General features: G+C 35.3%; 2 protein-coding genes across 3 annotated transcripts in view; both read left to right on the plus strand.

Annotated features, from left to right (window-relative positions):
• Cdh12 (cadherin 12) overlaps positions 1 to 24,194 on the plus strand; it is a 265,746-nt gene that overhangs the window by 199,893 nt on the left and 41,659 nt on the right. For both annotated transcript variants that reach the window (XM_027400034.2, XM_035439151.1), the window contains one exon: positions 12,924 to 13,111. In XM_027400034.2, the coding sequence (XP_027255835.2) occupies positions 12,924 to 13,111 (188 nt within the window). The remainder of the gene's footprint in view (positions 1 to 12,923; positions 13,112 to 24,194) is intronic.
• Positions 890 to 1,267, plus strand: LOC100757238 (microtubule-associated proteins 1A/1B light chain 3B-like). Its single transcript, XM_035439152.1, has one exon. The coding sequence runs from the start codon at positions 890 to 892 to the stop codon at positions 1,265 to 1,267; it is 378 nt and encodes a 125-aa protein (XP_035295043.1).

The raw sequence follows: 24,194 nt of genomic DNA on the forward strand, positions 1-24,194 counted from the left end.
TAGAGAAACAGATGGAGTGTCTTGGCATTTTGTCATTTTTTTTTTTTTTTTTTGAGACTGGGTTTCTCTGTGTAGCTTTGGAGCCTATCCTTGCACTTGCTCTGTAGACCAGGCTGGCCTCAAGCTCACAGAGATCTGCCCACCTCTGCCTACTGAGTGCTGGAATTAAAGGCATATACTACCAACACCCAGGTCATTTTGACATTCTTAATTCATACATGAGGCATTAGATAGACTTCAAATCGTGTCAGTATTGTTTGTTCACTGTTTTCTGAGACAAACTGTTATTATTTAGCCTAGGAAAATTTAAAACTCATGGTATTCATTTCTGAGTCTTCCAAGTCAAACTCATGGCCAACTAAAACATAAAAAAGTTCCTATTTTCCCCATTTTCACAACTTTCTCAAATTTCTTACAACTATTGTGCTTCATCAAATTCTAGATGATCATCTTTTAAATTTTAAGTATGAGTGAAATAATGTGGTTTTTTAAATTCAAATTAATAGATTAGGCCTTTTTTTTTTTTTTTTTTTTTTTTTTGGTTTTTCGAGACACGGTTTCTCTATGTAGCTTTGGAGCCTATCCTGGCACTCTATCTGGAGAACAGGCTGGCCTCAAACTCACAGAGATCCGTCTGCCTCTGCCTCCCGAGTTCTGGCATTAAAGGCATGCACCACCAACGCCTGGCTTGATTGGGACTTTTGAATGGAGAAAAAAAACAAAATATGTTATCACTCAGTCACACAGAAGAAGAAAAATAACTTGTCACAAAAGAGAACTGGATGTTCTCTTAAGTTATCCCGAGTAAAATATGATATGTTCAGCTAAGGAGACACAAGGGAAGTGTCCGTCGCGGGAGCTAGAGCCTCAGACTCCTGACCCCCACACCATGCCGTCTGAGAAGACCTTCAAGCAGCACTGCAGTTTTGAACAAAGAATGGAAGATGTCTGGCTCATCCGGGAGCAGCACCCCACCAAGATCCCAGTGATAACTGAGCGATGTAAGGGTGAGAAGCAACTGCCTGTCCTGGACAAAACCAAGTTCCTTGTCCCCGATCATGTGAACATGAGTGAGCTCATCAAGATTATGAGAAGGCGCCTACAGTTTAACGCCAATAAAGCTTTCTTCCTCATTGTGAATCCGTACAGCATGGTGAGTCTGTCCATGCCCATCTCTGAAGTGTACGAAAGTGAGAAAGATGAAGATGTATTTCTGTACATGGTGTATGCCTCCCAGGAGACATTCGGAACAACACTGGCTGTGTAAGACTAGAACAATGCCTAATGTTTGTAAAGCCCTTATCAAGGAAAAGAGGGATGTTACCAGCAGACGATGGTCAGCTTACCATTCACAGATCAGAACATAGGCGCCCGCCTAGGGTGTTAGGAACTGTTTGTCAGCAAGAAAATGAGCTTCAAGCATGCGCATTCAGTTTGGAAACTCATCTAAGCCAGGCTCTCTTGTGTTCAAACTTTAGAAGTTTGAAAAATAAAATACTTTGCATCCCAAAAAATATATGTTCTGATTTTTGTCTCCACAGTCTATGACAATCATAGTAGTAGCTATATTATATTCTTCAATATATTACATTACACACACACACACACACACACACACACACACACACACACACACACATATATAATACACACGAGTGTATTAATATAAGCATATAGACATACTGACATCTTGGTTGATGCCAAAAAGTTAGAAATTAAAATATGTATCACCACACTTCTCAAATATGCAAAAACACACAATGGCAAACAGGTGCATGCATCTATAAGGTAAAATTTAATTCTAAAAGTAAGACAGTTCTTGAATTCATCATTTTTACCAGTAGAAAATAGTAAGTACATCTCAATGGGACAATCAGGGAAATATTTGTGTAGAATGAGCATTTGACAGGAAATTCTCGAGCATGTCACAGAGGAATTTAAAGAATTTATGAAAAGAGTGTATTCCAAGGTCAAGGAGGAATATTATTAAAATATTCAATACATGAAAAGCATATCATATTTACAGGCCAGCTTGTTGTATAATTGAGCATAGTCCAGAAAAATTGTTTATAGAATTCTGTAATGCTGAAATAGGGATGCATATTTAAGTATCACTACGTATGATTTCAAAGCAAGGTCGACAGACCAATATGTTAGAAAAATGGCTTGTATAATATGGTATATTTTGAAGCAGAAGACAATATCATAGGGTTCCTGTGAAATTGTCTGGCTTATATAAGTAAATACAGATATGAAAAAAATGCTAATTGCAAAGTGAAAGACATTGGGATCTTTCGGATACAACTTATACGTAACAAGAAAACTACACAATTATTATATTAAGAAAGTTATGTTTTTTCTCTAATATAATGCTTTGGGAAAGACATGAACAAGAAATATCAAAAATCCCAAATTTTCACAATATAACAGTCCAAGAAGAATTTCTAAGCAACACACACAAACTAAATGAGGTCTAAGGCACAGAAAAATTTAATCAGAATTTATCAAATTCAAATGAAAAAAAGAATAGTGAAGTGAAGAGAATGCTAATAAATATAAACACCTTACAATTTCAGTGTGTAATTTTATGTTAATAGTGTCAATCTTTAATCCCACAAACAAAATTATCATAATGTTGATATTTATTTATTATGCATTCAAATTCTATATTTAATTTTGCTCTATAATTGACCAAAATAATAAAGTAGACAAGGAAATTTGATTATGTTTCATTTAGTTAAAATGAACAAAACATATGTTTTGTTGAATTAAATTTTAATCTGTTCTTTCAGGCTGTTACTGTATGATGAGGATAATTGGGAAATTAATAGAAAATCATGCAAATTGCAATAAAATCAGTGATAGAAATATTATACTGATATAAATGTACAAGGGCACCAACCAGCACATGAGGCAAACCTTTGTAAATTGTGAAATGAACACATCAGTATTATTTACTGATAAAAGTTCTAAGACTTAGTAAGGAACACACATACTCTCAAATTGTGAAGCCAGCTAAAAACATGAGGTAATATACAAACAATTCCCTATACAGAATTATGAGCAACCTAACAGTGCAAAGATTGAACAAGAAAATAGCTAAACTATATCTAAGTAATCACCAAATTAAAGGTGGGGATAGTCTCTATTATATGAATTACAGAAGAAACTCATTTAAGACATGAACTTAAAAACCTAAGAATACTTAGGGACTGTTTCTAAAACATGCAGGGAGGGGGGAGAAAATTAAAAGTGAACATTCACATTTGCAAATCAGTAAATACTGGTTATTCATTAATTAGTTTGCAATGGAAGGTAACTAAGATACACTATGAGTAGATATTATTAAATTTTCAATGTTTTTTCTGATTATCACCATAATGCCACCAAAAATAAAATTATGAGAGACCGTGTCTTTGAAAAAATAAATATACCCAGCAAAATTTAAAGTTCATTCATTTCTTAGCAGGTGATTTAATTAAGTATTCAGTTTATTAAAAAATTATAAGAAAACTACAGTTATTTTAACATATGCTTGCTATAGTATTGTTATATATTCCCTGGAATTGCCAACCTGCCCTGCTTTATTAGATGGGATAGAGATTACATAGATAAAGCAAATAAATGAAATGTTTACTATTTAATGGAGACTTTAGGACAGTATTAAATGTATTCTATATAATTGATGAACAATGGAAAGTTATTGATGTGTTTGAGATGTTCTGAGCTCTTGCCAAGTTCTCCATCATGTTTAGTGCTCTATAAAAGGAATAAGGGTTATAAATTACATATATTAAATATACATAGTTCGTAGAACCAGAAGCAACAAGCCAGCAGTCATTAAGTAATGTAAGTGAGCTATGTTCCACAGATCTTTGGAATTGGTTTGTTTGACATTTCTAATATCAAAAAGTGTTATAGACAGATAACTTTTCTATCATCACATAGATATGCTTTAAATGATTCTTCCAATTACCACAAATGTAGTATTAAATACAATATTGGGACTTGCAACACTGGAAATATATGTAAGAAGGAAAAAGAACTAGAACAAAAAGAAATACAATCAATTTCCTTATTTTCTTGCTTAAAGAAAATGGAATCAATTTACAGTTAGAGTCTTATTTCCTTCTAGAATCAACTCAGATTTTCTAATGCTTTTATAGAAGATAGTTTATTTAAACTTTGTTTTCAAGGTTTTAAAGGAAGCTCAACAAAAGTTACTTATCAAAACAATACCAATGGAATTTGCATACTGCATTGGTGCTAAAATGAAGAATTTTGAGTCATTCATGTCTTATGAGAGCTTATTGATTGATTAGCAGAAAGTGGGATCAAGCGATGTAGGTAGAATAGATGCTGAACCATGTAGTAGGTTAAAAAAATGCCACTTCACTGCTTCCTTTCTTCCAGCCTTAGTGCCTGGATTTCCTAATTTTATAGACTGGTAGTTGTCTAACCCAATCATCAAAGTCAATTGTGCACATCACTTAAATCTATGTTCAAATTCATCACATACTGAGCTTTCAAAAGGCTATGGCTGGAAAATTTTCACAACAGAAATGGATTTACAGTTAAAATTATTGCCTAGACCTACTTGCCCTTCATCCTTCAATATAGTTGTTAAACATTCACTAGGACCTGAACTACAGTAAATCATTATAGTAGTGTCAATCTCCTAGTACTAATGTAAGAATAAAATGTACTACAATAAAATGCTTAGAAAATAGTAAGCTATCCAGATAAGAATTGGGAGTCATGGGGTCTTTGGAGAGTTTCAGAGCTAAGTCAAAATGTGTCTAGGCCAAGATATTGTGCGATTTTTTTTCAGGGAAGATATTTAAAAGCATAATGGTTTTAAATACAAATTTCAGAATATGTGTATAGGTGTGTACCCAAAGCATCCAAATTTGAGGAAAAACATAAAACAGTAAGGGAATAGACTAAATAAGAAAGTCTAAACCAAATTACAGGTTCTTGGTCTTGGTTTCAAATAATTTATGGTTTAGTTGTATGAATCATGCTGATTAGGTACAGACACAGAAAAATTAGACAGATTTTTTTTTATTTTTACTGATTTCTGTGTTGTCATATTCTTTTCTAAACATCCCAAAACATATATAATGAGAAATGGAAGTACATAGTTCAATGATGATATTAGGATTACATGAGAATTTCTTGGCCAGAAGAAATTTCAAAAATTATAATAAAAATGCCAATTAACAAAAAACCTTTGAGACATCAGTCAAAACCTGGTATTTATTTTTATTAAAACGTCATTTTATGCAGTGAGGGGTGAAGGGAAAAGTCTGCCCAAAGAAATTCTTTGGAGAGAGTGAACCATCATAGTCTTCTCATAAAAAGGACTGGAAAATTGACTTTCCCTCACTAGGTTTGGTGAGCAGAGCCTCCTGCTTGCCCAGAGCTAATAATAATATCCAGCATTCTTCCAGACAATGATTGGGGGTTTCATGTAACAATGTTTGCCTTGTGCTTAGGAAAGTAAAAACGACCTGGGAATTGAAAGAGAGGGGAATGAATATACTTTATTAGGAAAACAAATTACATGACAACAGGAAAGCAAAGAATTTATTTGCTGAAGGGAAATAAAGCCAGAGTCATGTTAAGATCTGCCAGAGAAACCTTCCTGCAATGAGATGTGCATGTGAGTGGACCACTGAGGGTTCTGGATGCTGAGGGCAGTGTACCATCAGGGCATAGGCAATGCTAGTGTGTCGAGGGTAGTGGGAGGGGACCCTGTGGGAAACAATCCATGCAAGTAGGAACAATCGCCTGTGGAGAATCAAAGCTGTACAATCAGTCTTGTGGCTTTTCTGTCCCACATCAGCGTGTGGAAATACCCCAGGCAAAAGATGATACTAAAAAGCTTGACAGAGAAGAGATTGCCAAGTTTTCCCCATTTAATTTCCTACCTGCTGCTGGCCCTGGTTGGCTTGTAGATGGGGAGAAGTTCTAATATTAATACAGTTGGTGTACTAATTAATAATGTGTCAAGGACATTCATAATTAATAAAAGTTAACTGGGTATTAGAGATGCTTACATTTAAAGTATCATCAGTTGTACTTTTGGATTATATTTTATGTCAGCATTGAGTTTATCTAAGGTGAAATAAAGAATAGTGTCCTTGAAAAAAAAGCTTGAAGGAATGGTAGGACACTAAGGAAAATTATGACTCCCTATGTGACTGATGATACATTAGCACTGCTGATGTAACACTTCAATGGCTGCGGAGCTGAAAGCATGTGGTTATGTGTTTCTCTTTGAACTCTATTCAAACTCACCATCTCATCAAGTGACAAAGTTAATAAGGCAGAAATGTGTTGCCAAAAGATTGAAATGACAATTGGCTATCCTTGCAAATCTTCGTATTTTCAAGCAATATTAATGGTGCATTTAAAAGTTAGTGATGATAGAATATGTGATATCAAGCTACTTCTCTGATTTTGCTCTGTCAACCACTTCTTCCTATGTGCAAACTCATCATCAACTAAGGTGGGCTTTGTTCAAATTATGTTAACAAATGAGCACGGTAAACTATGGAAGTTAATGGATACTCTGATATTGAAATGATGAGCCCTGTCTTTTCATGGGAATCAAGGGACGTGAAGAGGATGAGGATATTTTCGTACATGGAGATGCCTTCTGACATCAAGGTGGACAGGACACAGAGGGTGTGAGGACAAAACAGTGAGGCAGGAAATTATGTACTTATCAACCTTGAATCTGGTTTATTCTAGATTGTGTACCACAGGCACAATACTACAAGGACTCAACTCCTGTGTTCAGGCTAGAAGTCCTAAACATGGATTAGTATTTTCAAGTTTCCTTAGAGCATTGTGCCATGTTAGTCCCAGGGGATGATATCGCTTAATCATGTATCTTGCTAGGTCATGAATGCCATCAGTGTAACAATAAAGAAATCAGATAATTCTCCATAAGTATATTACATTTTATGCTAGTTACAAACTGACTTGTCATAACTCTTCTGATAATTTTTCTTGTCTTCATGGGTGGTTTCCTATAGCTTATACCCATTTTTGCATAAAGATGGAAAAAACAGCATAAAGCAACTTTTTGTTTATATACAATTAGATGGTTATCGGGAGATAATGCAGGATTATCACTGGCACAATTTATAAATTCAGTCTCTTAATCACATGTTTATTATTAAAGTATTTTCTAAATTTCATTCTAAGATGTTATTTTTACTATGTTTTTGATTAATCAAAATTATTATAGCCTTATCCATATGAAATGAATTCTTCTAAGCTCTCCAGTATTGCCAGTGTTCTAATACTTACATTTTATTTTATTTAAATTTACTTCAATTCAGTTACATTTTTATGTTGCTGGAGACAAAAGACAAAGCCTTTTCTGTGCTAGAGAAACACTTTCCTTGTTCCCAGACACATATTTCTCTCCCTCTTAGCATTTGCTATGATTTAAAGTGTCCTGACTTGCTGCAAACCCCCTGGTACAGGCAAGGCTAACTTCTAAGCACAGTTCAAATTTGAATTCCAACTTTTTTATACAAACGTGCTATGCTTCTAATGAATATGTAACAGATTATTCAATTTTTGCTTCTCTTTTTGCCAAATATTATTATGGTATTTTATAATTCATCTGTGTAGTTTCTCATTACACTGTTTATAAATCAAATTATTTTGAAATGTATAATATTGTATTTTTTAAGTATGCATGCATATACATCAATATGTATTGTTTTTGTCTTTTCTACTTGTTAGTTTTCTGGAACAAAATAATGAAAGAAAATATATTTTAGAGATTTGTTTTAGGGTGGCAATAGATTCTGACTTCTCTCCTTCCTTCTCCCTGACAGATAAGTAGTAATAATACAAATATAATCAAACTATAATTTTTCAGATGGAAGAGTCACTAAAAGAATGTGAATTAACCTATTTCTAGTAGCTATGTTTATTGCAGTGGAAAAAGCAGAGAGCATTGTCTGTAAGAAATTGCAGAATCGATCACTGAAATCCCACATAATCTCCTGCATACAATTTTCTTCATTTCTCAGGAAATGGTGATTTTGTTAGGCACAATGTGTTTATTTGATAAAAGAATGAGTATATATTTAACTGACTTGGAGAACAATCCCTTTCCCTGATTTCATTTCTTAATCTCTGTTGTACAGGTAGGGCCATTCAGATGCTTCATATGCATCAAAAGTAAGTGACTAGAAATGATGGCAATGTAATTTCACTCTATGTTATGCTGATTTAGCTTTGGCACAGTTGTGTGTTACTGCAGAATTTTAGATTAGTCTGAATGACCTCAGCTTTATTGCTTTTGAGATTCTAGCAATGATAAGCTGCCAAGTCATTGGAAATAAACAGAGGAAACCTAAAGAATGTGACATGACAAGGATGTAGTTTCACTGACTTCCCTTAGGTTCAGTAGAATTTATCACAACATGCAATATTTTTTTTAATGTACTTGTCTTCATGAACACAGATGTCTCCCATTTCAGCAAAAGTGTATGCCTGAAATGCAAAGATCAGTAAACACTGTCCTATGCTTTTGTGTTTTATGGGCACTAACAGCTCAGTGCAAGAACATGGAATTCATGAACCAAGGCTTTCCATTGATTATATCTTAATTCTGAAGTGTGCCTACTGAGGGAGGTGTATCAAGTCAATTGCTGATGAAAAGTGAGAATATTCCAGTTTATCCCAAGTTTTCCAGTGCCATTAGATAATAATTGAAGTTCAAACACACCAGTGTTGACAGTCTCCAAAAACAACTGCTCTCACAACATAGCTTATATTGATAAAGTGCTACAAAGCACAGCTGTCCTCACATTTACTGTTATTTGCCTCATAAAATGGTCTTCTATAAAAGAGGAAATTCATATCTCAGCATATTGCCTTGTAAAGGAGGCCATTTCATCTGTAGTCTGAGTTCCCTGATGGCCTTTAGATTACTTTTCAGAATTTAAAATTGCCCTCACACAAACACACACTGGACAGTCTCAATTCTGACAATTCAGCTTCACTAACTATAATTCCCTAAGATGACTTCAGACTTTGTCATTTCTCTTAATAGTTACTTTAAAAAATGTTTTTAACTTTTCCATTCAAAATACACTATGAAGTTAATGTATAACTTTAAGTTATTCTCCATGATTGAATGGGAAAGTGTAAGGAGAATTTTCCATGGCCTTTGCATTATAGCCACATATTTTTCAAAGTCTCCTCCATACATTGCCCTGTCCTCCAGCAGATGTCCCCCCCCCACCACTGTACTCTCAGTGTTACTCACAGTCTCTAACAAAATCTACAGCTCCCTGTTGCTCCCAAATTGACTGTCAGCCATTTCCTTGGTATATTTAGCCATAAATTTTCTATGTCTGAACAGAGGAGGATTTATAGTGGGCTGTTCAACACAGTCTTCCATTTCTTCGTCTTCTCAGGAAATCCTTAAGACCATTCCAAATACTAATGATGTGCCTGCCATGTGATTGAAGTATATCTGCTCATCCATCAGTTCAAGGGACTTGGTGTATCTTCAGATTCTTTTTGTCAATTATAATTACTCAGACCAGCACATAATATAGATACTGCTACTTGTGTTTCTATTTGATATTAAAATGTGAGAGGAAATAAAACAAGACGTATCTGTGCTTTACCCTTTGTGTTGTGTTCTGTCTACGAGAAGTTTATTACTTGAGCCTTGAGTAACTATGATTCGTGACTTCTTGTCACATTAATGAAAAGTTCAAGTTATTTGTACTTCTCAATATCTCATTAAAACTTTAGTGTAAGGCAAGAATTAATAAATATTTTTTAAGAGACCTTAGAAATCCCCTTGTAGTAGATCAGTACTTATCCCTAGCATAGGAATGGACTTTGGGAGCCCATCCCACATAGAGGGATACGCCCTGAGCCTAGACACAAGGATATGACAGACTCTGAAGACCCCACCTATGGAAGGCCTCACCCTCCCTGGGGAGCAGAAAGGGTATGAGATAGGTAGGGTGTTAGTTGAGGTGGCAGGGGAAGAGGAGTGGGAGAGGGAACTGGGATTGACAAGTAAAATTGTCTTTCTAATTCAAATGAAAAAAATTTAAAAAAACATTTTTTATGGTTTCATTTTTTTTAATTTTGTTTTTTTGGGGGTGGGGCTGCAAGGGCTGAGTGTGGAAGCCAGGGGACAGAACATGAGTGGGATCTTGTTGCATGATAAAAAATGCACAAAGAATCAATAAACCGTTAAAAATAAAGAAAGAATTTTCCCCATGTGGTCTAAAGGCAACACCAAATGTCTAACTGAGGTGCCTATTTAACATATCAAAACAGACTCTTGCCAGATTTCCCAGCATCCCTTAGTTACTGTTGGCTCTTCCAAGCTCCTGCCTCCTACACTAAACTTCTCCAACCCAGGGAATGGACCTTCCTTCTCTTAACCAAGTTTCTGATCCTACATAAATTAAACCATTTTGAATACATACTCTATTGGCCTCTTGACTCTTGGTCCACGTCTGCTTTCCAGATAAGCTTGCCAACCCCTTTCTCTTCCTTTTTTACCCCCTCACCTCCAAGTGTAAGCCCCTATCCTCTCATGACCTAGTTCAGTCTGGACTCTTCAAGATGTCTCCAGCTGTTCTTTCCTTCCTAACCACAACAAATCCTTTTCCTTAACCATACCCAGTGGTGGTCATATCTTCATTTTCATTAAGAAAGTGTGTGACTAAAGCTGCACAACCCTCTGTTACACACTTACGCCTACAAAAATCTGCTTGTAATTCAAGATGTGCATTTACCCTGTTCTTCAGGGACATAATGAAAAACATTGCCATCTGTCAAGTGACTGTTTTTATTTGTTTCTTTGCTTGTTCATTTGTTTTTAACTTTTTTTTTTTTTTTTGTTTTTTGAGACAGGGTTTCTCTGTGGCTTTGGAGGCTGTCCTGGAACTAGCTCTTGTAGACCAGGCTGGTCTCGAACTCACAGAGATCCGCCTGCCTCTTCCTCCCAAGGTGCTGGGATTAAAGGTGTGTGCCACCAACGCCCGGCTATTTTTTTTTTAACTGGCGCCACCTTTTTAATAGGTCAGAGTAACTGTACAATTCATTATATTCTGCATGAGAATAATTTATACCCCTCAACAAACTACAGGGAAGGTATGCTTTCAAAATCAACTAACAGAATGCATGGTGTGACGATAACTGAACATCTAAAGAGAAACACATTCCTGTCTGCCCTGTGGGGTCCTCCCTTGGAAGACAGACGCAATGAAGATCAGTTAGCTCTATTGGCTGTAAGAGTCAACATGGCTTTAATCATTCTTACAAATTATATAAAAATGGAGAACAGGGATGATTCCGGAACTTCTTGTGTAGTTGGGAGAGCTCTGGTACAAAGCATTTCTGCTCCCAAGAAAAATTACATTCCTACTTGCCTTAATTTCAAACACTCCTCTAAGTTTGTGCAGTTTCAGAAGAAATAAATAATACCATATGACATAGAGATGTATTTTACAGTATGTGGCTATTTAACCATTTGAAGTCAAATATATATTCTATTGTAGAAATATACCCTGGATATATATATATATATATATATATATATATATATATATATATCAGACATCTTCACTGGGAAAATTACCAAGTTGTGAAGCTCAGAAAACTTGTTCACATCCACACATAAGAAGGAGTAAAATAAGAAAGTAACTGAAATTTCACAATGTTCATTTGTATGCCTTAATATATGATTTACTAAATGCCATCACACAAGAAAAATGCTGATTACCTTCCCAGCTTAATGTTAGTTGACACAACTAGAAATTCAAAATAAAATCCATAAGAGTGACACTTTCATTCATAGAAAAGAGCTGTTCAAAGTCCATTAATGAAACTTGAAATTGGAATGTCAGTAACAAAATGGAGACTGACTTTTCTGTTTTGTTTTGCCCTTCCATTCTTGTCCTTTCCTTGCTGTGACAACAGACCATAGACTAACACGGGTTGTGAGGCAATGCAAAGAATGTCAGTAAAATAAGTGCTATGCTGTGTTAGTGGCATATTTTTATTTGAAAATCAAGACTCTTTAATTTGGCAAAATTTATATTTATACTAAGATTTTTCAGAATCTTACAATATAGTGTAGGTCTTTCAGTACCTTCTAATTCAATATCAGTTTCTTAGTAATATATTGCTCCACCTGGTGGTAGAAATTTCCATTTTTTCAATACTAAAAGTGAGTTATCAAATTTTTATCTTTATTTAGTTAATATATAAAAATAAAAATATTTTCTAGGGTGACAAGTTAATACATATTAAAATATATTGAAATCATACTACACTATTCTATATTTAACTTTACCATGAATTAGAATTTGGGGACTGTATATAAATCATTACAGAGCATTTTTGCTTGACTTACATTATTGAGTTTATTATTCTTTTAAATATAAACTTAAACCATTAAAAGTGCCTAAATATTGATACTTTAATAACTATTTCACTTTCCTATTTATCAATGTAGTGTTTATCTTGTATTTCTTTTTATTAAACATCCTACATTATTTTATTGGAATTGATTACTCTCATTGATATTGATTAGGACCTAAAAGGTCATATTTAATACTTAATCAACTTAGATGCAATTGGTATGTGCATATCTTATCAAAGGAAATATGATTTATCATGCTCCATTACTCATAGTTCTCAGTTAAAACTCTACATCAGAAACTTCTGATATAAGTAGTTAATTAGTTACATATAATTGTAGTTTTCAAACTGCCAATAAATTATCTTTGCCTTTGAATTAAAAAGTTAACAGTTGGATTAACTATTTATATCTATATCTTAAAACAGGTTAATCTAATTATACGATTTACTGATTCCTCTGCTTTTGTAAATTATGTGTCTCTTATTAGGCATATTCCACCTGAAAGTCCCAGAGTCTTCTCCTATTGGCTCAGCAATTGGACGGATAAGAGCAGTAGATCCTGATTTTGGGAAAAATGCAGAAATTGAATACAACATTGTCCCTGGAGATGGAGGAAATCTGTTTGACATTGTCACAGATGAGGATACACAAGAAGGAATCATCAAATTGAAAAAGGTATATAGATCAATTTTTGGATTGTTGAAAAACTATATATAAAATACAAAAGCAGGAACAGTGATAGTTATTTTGTTCTTCAACTAGAAATACTTTACTTATGAAATATAAGCTCACACAATATATTTCTATGTTGACAGGTGTATGCCTTCAGTATAACATTAAGACCACTTAGTTTGTCCAAGTGATATTTTAAATTTCTTTATGATGTTAAGATTAAATTTTGAATGAGGTGTACAAAAGTTGTTTATACTTACATAGTTGAAATTATCAAATTGTAACTACTCAGAAAAAAACCACAAGTGCAATTCACATTATGCATAAAAGTTGGTTTCATTTTAATACCAGCTTGAGTAGATGAGATTGAGGAGAGAAAAGCTAGTGAATACTATAATCATAGTTTAACATGCTGTTCTAGTCAAAGCTTAAAGGAGAAGAGTGTTGTGATAAGGATGGATAGTTAAAAACCTGGCTTATGGGGTTTCACTGGTGAAAATGAACTGTGTCTGAAATTGGGCAAGGGCTTATTTTTGTGATATTTTGATCAGAAATCTGGCTTCAATCTGCCCATGTTCTAAGCATCTGAAAAAAGGTAAGATTTAGTGGAAGTAATAAGAAAGTGATGAGGGAATCTATAAACAGTAATGTAAAAAGACAGATGTTTGTAAGCTAAATAGAGAACACAAGTGGGGAAAGGAAGACATAGAGAACTATCGAAGGGCACGATGACAGACAGAGACAGCATAAATAACAGAGATGGCAAACAGCAGAATACTTAGTGCAAAGATTGGTGAGGCAGTGTGATGTTTAGTTTTATCAACTAGACACAAGATAGAATCACTCGAGAAAGCATTCTCTATGAGGGGTTCTCTAGTTTAGCTCAATTTCCTGATGTATCTATAGTGGATTTTGTTGATTGATATGGGAAGACTAGCTAAATATGGACAATACTATTCAATAGGCAGCAGATTTTAGATTGTACTAGTTTATAGAAAGCTGCTTGAGACTAGTATATGTTTGTATATATTGTTAATTAATCACTTTCTGTTCTTGACTGTGGATATTTTGTGACCAACTGCTTCATACATATTCTCTCTTGATTTCCTTGAAAATAGACATAACCTGAAGTTGTGAGCCAAGAAAAGTCTTTCTCTATTAAGTTGCTTTTTGGTAACGTCATTTTAATCTCAACGATCAAACCTGTGGAAACATAACTAAGTTATGGATGTATAAGTAAGAAAGAAACTGTTATGGACTAGTAGGATTATTGATGTGATGAATTCACTATGCAGAGATTAGTATGTAGGATTGTTTAATAGGAAGAATGTTGAAATGTTTAGATATTTGGGATAGAAACACCATTGAATGCTATAAAGAGATTTAAAATTACTTTTCTGTTAGAAGGTGTGGCTTTGTTGGACTAGGTATGGCTTTGTTGGACCAAGTGGAGGCAGGCTTTCAGGGTTCCTATGCTCAGGATAACACCCAGTGTCTCAGTTAAATTCCTATTGCCTGCAAGATGTAGCACTCTCAGCTCCAGCTCCATGTCTGTCAGTAAGCCTCCATGCTCACCATCATGATAATAATGACCTGAAACTGTGAATCATCACAATTAAATGTTCTCTTTATAAGATTGCTATAGTCAAGTTGACTCTTCACAGCAATGAAAACCCTAACTAAGACAAAGGGATTTATAGGGAGATTAAATAAAGCTAGGCACTCCCTGGCCAAGTTTGAGTCACCATAGTAAGGCACCCGATATGGGTTTCTGTAAGGGTGATGAAACACCATGACCAAAAGCAAGTTGGGGAAGAAAGAGTTTGTTTGGCTTATATTTCCACATCAGTGTTCAACATTGAAGAAAATCAGGACAGGAACACAAAGAGGCAGGAGCTTATGCAGAGGCCATGGATGGGTGATGCAGTCTGGCTTTTTATCATGGCTTGTTCAGACTGCTTTCTGATAGAACTTAAGACCATCAGCTGAGGGACAAGACCACTCACAGTGTGCTGAGGTCTTCCCTGTCAATCACTAATTAAGAAAAATGACTACAGTTGCTTATTATGGAGGCATTCCCTTAATTAATGTTTTCTTGCTTCAGACAAATAACTTTTGTCATGTTGACATAAAACTAACCAGTAAATGCCCTAAGAAGCCATTGAATGTGGCTGTGAAGGTAATATCTCAACTGTGGTGGAGGCAGCACAATATGAGATGCCAGGCTGCAGATGATCCACCAAGAGGGGTTGTAGATGTGGAACAGAACAAGCTTATGTTTAAGACAGAGTTAGGTATGCTCTAGGTGTAAGAGTGGAGCAATGGTACTGCCTAAGCTCTGAATCCTAGCAAATTACATTATAAGATCCAGTGGATGTCCTTTAGCTGCAAGGTTTAATGTTTTGCCTTTTGGATTTTTATTTCACTAAGGAATGATTATTATTTACAATTACCCAGTTCTTCCATCTTGAAATATGATTTTCAATCTGTGCTATCATAAGTTGGGAGTGTGCTATTTTTTTTTAATTTATGGTAGATTGTACCAAAGAGTTGTTGGAATTTTATAAAACAACTTTTATTGAAAATAAATTGCGTACAATATATTCTGATCAGCTCTTTCTCTCCATGTTTTCCCAGATTCTGCTAACCTCACTGCATTTCCAACTCCACACTTTCTTTCTCTCTAAAGAAACAGATAGGCAAAAAACGACAAACAAAGAACAATAACAAAGAGAAAAATAGTAACAGATAAAAAAGAAATGAAAAGAATGCAAGAAAGGAGCAGCACACAGAAAATATACACACTCGTGTTTGTGTGTACACATACCCACACCCCCACACACACACATAGAAGCATACCCTCCACAAAGAGACATCCACTACCCAACTCACAGAAGGATATACACTGACCCAGAAACACACAAAAATTCATAAAAACACAAAAAACTATATAATACAAGTAAATGACAAGTAAGAAATGTTTTAAAATGTGTGCATGAAAAAAGGAATATGAGACAAATCTTCAAAAATAAAATACTATTGAGATAATATTCTGTTGGCCAAATACTGCTGGGCATGAAACACTTAAGTGTGGTTAGTATACCTAGTGACACTCCGTTGGAGAACCTCATTTTACTTTGAAAGAATTTGTTAATTGGAGTTCGGTTCTTGGTTGGAATGTGTACTCATATACTTCCCCATCTCAGTAATGGGACCCTATCTGGTTTGGATCTGAGAAGTACATGTGTATGCTGTCACAATCCCTGAGAGGTCACAATTGTGTCAGTCCTCTTCTCTCTTGGAAGACACCATTTCCTTGGTATCACCCACCCCTCTATATTTTATAATCGTTTTCCCTCCCCTTCCACATAGTTCCTTAAAACTCTGACCAGAGAGATTTGATGAACTTGGTTCCTGTTTAGAACCAAGTATTGCAAGATCTCTCACTTTCTGTACATTTTCTGGTTGTGGGTCTCTGTTTTAGATACTAGCTACTTCAGAAGAAGTATCTCTGATGATGGCTGCATGCGATACTGATCAATCAGTAGGTATAGCACAGTATTTCTTGGAGCTATTTCATTCCTATGTGCCTTTAAGAACATATGATATCTAGTTTCTTGTATCTTTCTATAATGGATCATTATTCACTGTGATGACATTAAAATAATTATCTAAAAATCAAATTTGTTGCAATAAATTTTACTATATCATAACTAGACATATATGGAGCAGGTACTGAATCCTAGATTTGGAAGATCAAGCTGAAATAGATATGTTCTTTGTACTAAAGCAGCCTCTAGGAGTTTGGGGAAAGGGGCAGACTTGATAGTAATAAAAGGTAGAAGGACATACATTGCTGTAAAGTGTCAATAAGCATGTAGAGAGCAGGGTGTTTTAGAGAATTTGTGGAGAAAGACTTCTAGCTAAAGGAGGCGATATTAACACTGCGGTATCTGAATAATGTATATTCAAAGGAAACCCCAGCAGTAATATCTCCAAAAGTTTCTGAGGATTTAAAATACTGGGAGAGGGAGAGAGAGAGAGAGAGAGAGAGAGAGAGAGAGAGAGAGAGAGAGAGAGAGAGAGAGAGAGAGTAGCTTCAGGATGCTGGTAGGAGATAAGACCCAAGAAGAGGATGAAAGCCACACACATGGTAAGACTCTGAATTTGAGTTCAGACTAAATCGCTGTCATGGGCCCAGAGATCAGACACTCAGCTTGCTTTGATGATAATTGAGAGTGACAAGAAAGGATAGAAAAATACCCTAATGAAGATACCACAGACATAATTCGCAGAGCTGGTGTGTAATTGGGATGGACACTCACAGACAGTACAGTGAGAACTGAAGATGGTCTTACACTTTTAAGGTACTCAGATTATCTGGGAAATATATCAAATATTTGAGTAATTATAAAAATTACACCTAAAATAAAAAAATGCAACAGACTTTGCAAGAAAGGTTAAAATTATATAATCTCTCATTAATTTGCATTGTGTGGAAATAGTTTTTTCAATTATACACACTCATAGATACATTTCTTGATTAAAACTGCTGCTATTGGTTATTAAGAAGATAATAATAAAACATATACAGGGGGAAAACTTATGAAAACTTCAAAATTAACTATCAACATTCATTTTTTTTGCTTGTTTTTTTCTTATGTTAAGAAACTTCCCCATGATCAAAGGCAAGGGAAATTTTAATATAGATCTCTTTGCTCGAGGGACAGTATTTTACTTTTATTATTTATTTAATAGTAATTCTTTCCTCATATATGAATTCTGATCATATTTTACACTCTGCTTGACTCCAAATCCTTTCCTTCACCCTGTTACCTCCTCTCTCCTCCAGATTCACTGCTCCTTTATTTCCCTACAGAATAGGGCAAGCCTCCAAGCAATATCAACCAAACATAGCATAGTAAGCTGCATTAAACTAAGCACATCTCTTCATATTAAGGATGAATGGATGATTCAACCCAGTGGGAGGAAAAGGGTCCAAATAGTAGGCAAAAGAGTCAAACACAGGCCCCATTCCCTGTATTAGAAGCCCCTCAAGAATAGCAAGCTACACAACCATGATGTATGCAGAGGACATAGGTCTAACCCACACAGGATCTGTGATTGTTGCTTCGGTCTCTGTCAGTCCCTGTGAGCCCTGCTTAGTTGGTTCTGTTGGTTGTAGTCTTGTGGTATCCTCAACCTTTCTGGATCTTACAATCCTTCCTCCCCATTTCAATGGGTTCCCTGAGCTCCATCAAATGTTTCCCTCTGGGTCTCTGCATCTGTTCCCATTAGTTGTTGGATGAAGCCTCGCAAATGGATTGAGCTGGTGTATAGTCTGAGTATAGCAGAATATTATTAGGAATTATTTCATTGACTTCTTCCTTCCTTCCTTCCTCCCTTCCTTCCTTCTTTCCTTCCTTCCTTCCTTCCTTCCTTCCTTCCTTCCTTCCTTCCTTCCTTCCTTCCTTCCTTTTCTTCTTTCTCTTTCTTTCTTTCTTTCTTTCTTTCTTTCTTTCTTTCTTTCTTTCTTTCTTCCTTTCTTTCACCAGTAGTGTTGGCTTCTATCATGGGTCTCTGGGCTGTCCTGCTCCTGGTTCCTGGCTATCCAGGCAGTGTCAGGAGGGGCATGACTCTCAAGTTTGACCAGTCATGGGTTAGCTACATCTTGCAGGTAGAACAAATTGTAGGTTAAAGGTTTGGCTGCTGGGTTGATGTCCCAGTCCCATCCCTGGAAACCTTGTTTGAGTATAGAGATGACATTTTCAGGCTCCATATCTCTCATTACTAGGAGTCATTAATAATATTAACTTTGTTGATTCCAGGGAATTTCCATTGTACTAGGTTTTCACATTGTCCCATAATCGTCACCACACTATTACCAGTCATCGTTTAGTGCTTTCTCTCCATCTCTCTGATTGCTCAGCTGATTCCCTCCTCTCCCTATTCCTACACTCTTACAGACCACCCACAAAAATCTATTCTATTTCCCCATTCCAAGGCAGATACATGCATTTCCCCTTGAGACCTTCTTGTTACTTAGTCTTCTGGTAATGTGGATTGTAGCATAATTATCCTTTACATAATGGCTAATATCCACTTTTAAATGAGTATATATCATGTTTGTCATTTGGGGTTTGGGTTACCTCACTCAGGATAATTTTTTAATAGTACCTCCATTTCCCTGCAAATTTCATGATGTCTTTTTTTTTCCCAGTGCCCCTTAAACAAAGTATAGATAAAGAAAATCTGGTGCTTTTACAACGGAGTATTACATAGTTGTTTAAAAACAAACAAACATAAGCCCCAACAACAACAAAACCATCCATTCTTTAAAAACACTATCTCTCCGGCAAACCTATTCTTTACATTTTCAAATATTTAATCAATATATTAGCAGGAAACAACTTTGATATCATGGTTAAGAGTGCTTGAATGAAACTACTGAGCAAAACAGTCTATATAGACTTCAGATTACATTATGCCCTAAAATTGGATAGAATGTGTTCCCATTAGAATCTCAGCATGGAAACCCAATGTAAGAGTTTCAGTGAAAAGTGAAATTCATAGAAGTATCACATTTTACATACACGGAATCCATTTAGAAGGTCAAAACTCTAGTTGAGAAATTAATATGTAGTGCTTTCAAAAGAAGAACTTTTTAAAATTTGGACTGAAAGATTTTAAGACGCAATTAAGGAATAAAGCATGAGGTTTTGATTTTCACACTTACTTTCCTTTTAACAGCCCCTCACACACCTTTAAGCTTTAGAATGTTCTATTCTGTGTGGTGCACATTTTCATTATTGTTTTATCTTCTATTTCGCCCTTGCTTCCTATTTTCATTTACTATTTTCATTTCCTTCTTCTCCCAGGAGCAGGGAAGTAAGTAGATGAATATGATGCTTGGATTTATATGAGACGAGGAGAATGAAGACAGGCATTTTTATTTATTTTACTTTTAAAACTCAACTTTGATTTATTTTATGAGGACTAAGAATGTCATATCTCTGTCGCTTTAAATTCAGAGTAACACTATGAAACTTTACAAATATCTTCAAGGCACAAAACACTGGTAAAAATAAAACAAAATAAGGACACTGACTTGCCTCATCTCATATTGTACTGAGCTGAGAATAAAATACCAAAACTGTCTCATACATTGTTGAGGAATATAGCAATAGGAATGATGATAAAACAAGAAAAAATGTCATAAAAATTTATTCTTGTCTAAAAAATTGAGAGATGCACCACATTTACAGTAAGAGTAGATGATAGTTTAAAGCTGCATAAATTAAATTTTATATATTACTAATGGATATATGGAAATAAGGTATGTATTTATTTAACATCCATACAAATAGAAACTTAACTGAGTTAAATATTTTGAACATACAAACTACAAATTTATTCATGGAAATACTTTGGCGATTTTTGTCTTGTTTGTGTATTATAATAGTAGAGTCATCATTTAGAGTATAAAAAGTTTGCTTTAATATCATATATAATCGCATCAATAATTTTGTGCTGTTTCAAGAAAATAGCTTCTACAAATAAAGAAGTGAATATTTGTTAAGTGGAGAATTAAAAAATATTATTTGTTAGTATAAAACAAATGGCTCTACAAAATAGAAAAAAAAACTTATGTTAGGCGGCTAATTATTTCATTGAAAATTGCAAAGCAGAATGATTTTCACCATACGAGATCAAATTTATGATTTGCTGTTTCTAGGAACAATAAGCAGGTGTTAATGGGTTGTTTGGGGCCCGTTTTATTATCTATGTGCCCATTAATCAGTAACTGCTAATTCATCTTCTATTTAGCAATATTGAAGACTTAGATTCTATGTCAAGTAAATTGGTAGTATAGTACCACCATGTGGTCGATTTGGGAAAAAACTCAGGAATATAACAAAATTTGTATATACATCTGCCACTTCTCTAATAACTGTTTTTGGTTTGTTTTAATCCACTCTGCTATGTCTAATTTTAAATAAACAATTCTCCATAGTCCTTGTGTCTATGAATATTACATTTATTTTTTAAAGTAATTTCTTTTACCTTAAAGAAACACTTTAATTGGCACAGGGTAGATCCATATATGCTCCGGGCTCTTCCAAAGGACTTAGCACTCACATGGAGGCTCACAACTGTCAACAACTCTAATACCAGGGGATACAATGCACTGCTCTAGCCCTCACAGACACAGCATGCATATGGCAATCAACCATGTATGTAGGCAAAGCACATTTCATGTGTGTGTGTGTGTGTGTGTGTGTGTGTGTGTGTGTGTGTGTGTGTGTTTGTGTGTCTGCCTGTTCATATGTGCTTTTGCCTTAATTCAATTTTCTAGACTCCTAGACTATCTTAACTCCGAATTATCCAAAAATATAAAACACTCAAAGTAGACTGATGTGCTCTCTTAGATTAAAAAAGCAAATAGTTTTGATTTAAAGTTCAAAAGATAAATTCCATTTATGCTCTCTATAGAGCTTTTTATGTTTGGAGTTGGGGATGTGACTATGACAAGTACATAAAGGATGGTTCACTTAAGCATGAGGACCTGGGTTCAGATCTAGATCTGGCTTGGAAATGAAACTATAATGCTAAGGCTATAGAGGTGGTTACAGGAGCATCCTTTGTGTTCAGTGACCAGTAAAAATCTAGTTAAATTGGTGAGTTCTAGTTTTAGGGATAGAACCTGACTCAAAAAAATAAAGGAAGACATCTCCCATGGACCTCTGTCATTCATATTCATTTATAAATACGTGCATATACATCTTCACACAGATGTATACACAACTATGAAGCTACACATGCAATTCAGTTGAAACACAAACACAAAATAAATATTCCTTCCGGTATTTTCTCTTTCACACTACATAAACTATGAATCTAGAAAATCTCTTCTGTTTCCTTCCATAACCTTGACCCGTCTTTGCCAGAAAGACATTAAGCTTGCCCAGTGTTTCTTATTAGTCAGGGTTAGAAATCCACTATACAGCCTCAGTTTTTCCCCAAGCCCACCTTGTTCCTCATTTCTACTTTTGCATTGGATTTTCTCCAAGCTTTCCCACTTACTTTTCTTTTCTATCCTATACTTCAAAAGAAAGTGTGTGGTGCTCCCTCTGTACATCCTATTTGTGTCTTTTATGGCATCAACCCCAGTGAGGTGCAGAGAAGGCTGGACAGCCTATTTTTAGCATACTCAACTGACACAGATAAGTAACATTTCAGTATACCAGATCAATTGCAATTCTGCACTTCACTCTTTCTGCAAGAAAGCCCTGCAGGAAGTATGTTTTCACTTATCATTTCCAAAACCTGTTCCTTTCTTCCCAAAATGCAAACATTTCACTCTAGTCTCCTATTAAGCACATGGTACATGCAATTAAACTTTTTGATTCCCATTAAATCAGAGAAACAACACTTTTTACAATTGCCGCAAACAAAATAAAATACTTTGGGATAATGCCATTCAAAAAAGTGAAACACCTGCATTCTAAGAATGTTGAGTCTTTAAAGAAAGGACTTAAAGAAGATACCAGAAAAAGGATCACCCATGTTCTTGCATATGTACGATCAACATAGTAAAAATGGCAATCTTACAAAAGCAATCTACAGATTCAATGGAATTCCCATCAAAATCCCAGTACAATTCTTCACAGACATTGAAAAAATAATTCTCAACTTTATTTGGAAAAACAAAAGACCCAGGATAGCCAAAACAACCCTGTACAATATAGGAACTTCTGGGGTCATCACCTGACTTCAAGGTCTATTAGAGAGCTATAGTCCTGAAACAGCTTGGAATGAAATTGAGTTGAAAACACGGATATTAACCCACACACCTACAAACACCTGATTTTTGATGATGAAACTAATGTTATACAATGGAATAAAGAAAGTATCTTCAACAAATAGTGCTGGCATAATTGGATGCTGGCATGTAGGAGACTGCAGAAAGATCCATGTCTATCTCCCTGCACAAAATTTAAGTCCAAATGGATCAAAAACCTCAACACAAATCCAGCCACACTAAACCTTTTAGAAGAGAAAGTGGGAAGTAACCTTGAACAAATTGGTACAGGAGACAGCTTCTTGAACAATACACCAGTAGCACAGACACTGAGATAAAAAAATTAATAAATAGGACCCCCTGAAGCTGAGAAGCTTCTATAAGGCAAAGTACACAGTTAGCAAGACAAAACATTAGCCCCCAGATTGGGAAAAGATATTCACCATCCCCACATCAGACAGAGGGCTAATCTCCAATATTTACAAAGAACTCAGGAAGGTAGTCTCCAAAACACCAAATAAACCAAAATAAAAGTGGGGTACAGAACTAAATAGACAATTCTCAATAGAGGAATCTAAAGTGGCTGAAAGACACAAAAGAAAGTGTTGAACATCCTTAGCCATCAGGGAAATGAAAATCAAAACAACTCTAAGATACCATCTTACTCCTGTCAGAATGGCTAAAATCAAAAACACCAATAACAGTTTTTGCTGTAGAAGATGTGGAGTAAGGCAACAGTCCTCCACTGCAGGTGGGAGTGCCACATTGGAAATCAGTATGACAATTGCTCCGGAAAATGGGAATCAGTCTACTACAATATCCAGCAATTCCACTCTTAGAATTCCATCCAAAAGAAGCATATTCCTATAATAACATCTGTTCAACTATGCTCATAGCATCAATATTTGCAATAGCCAGAACGTGGAAACAACCTAGATGTCCCTCAACTGAAGAATGGATAGAGAAAATGTGGTACATTTACACAATGGAGTACTACTCAGCAGAAAAAACAAAACAAAACAATGGAATCTTGAAATTTACAGGCAAATGAATGGAACTAGAAGAAACTATTTTGAGCAAAGTAACCCAGTAACAAAAAGACAAACAGTGTTTGTACTCATTCATATATGGATTTCAGTCATAGAGCAAAGAATTACCAGTCTACAATCCACATCTCCAGAGAAGCTAGGAAACAAGGAGGACTCTAAGAGAGATATACATGGTCCCCCAGAGAAGGGGAAAGGGACAATATCTCTTGAGCAAATTGGGAGCATGAGGGGAGGG

The sequence above is a fragment of the Cricetulus griseus genome, chromosome 2, assembly GCF_003668045.3.
Source record: "Cricetulus griseus strain 17A/GY chromosome 2, alternate assembly CriGri-PICRH-1.0, whole genome shotgun sequence".
Taxonomy (NCBI): domain Eukaryota; kingdom Metazoa; phylum Chordata; class Mammalia; order Rodentia; family Cricetidae; genus Cricetulus; species Cricetulus griseus.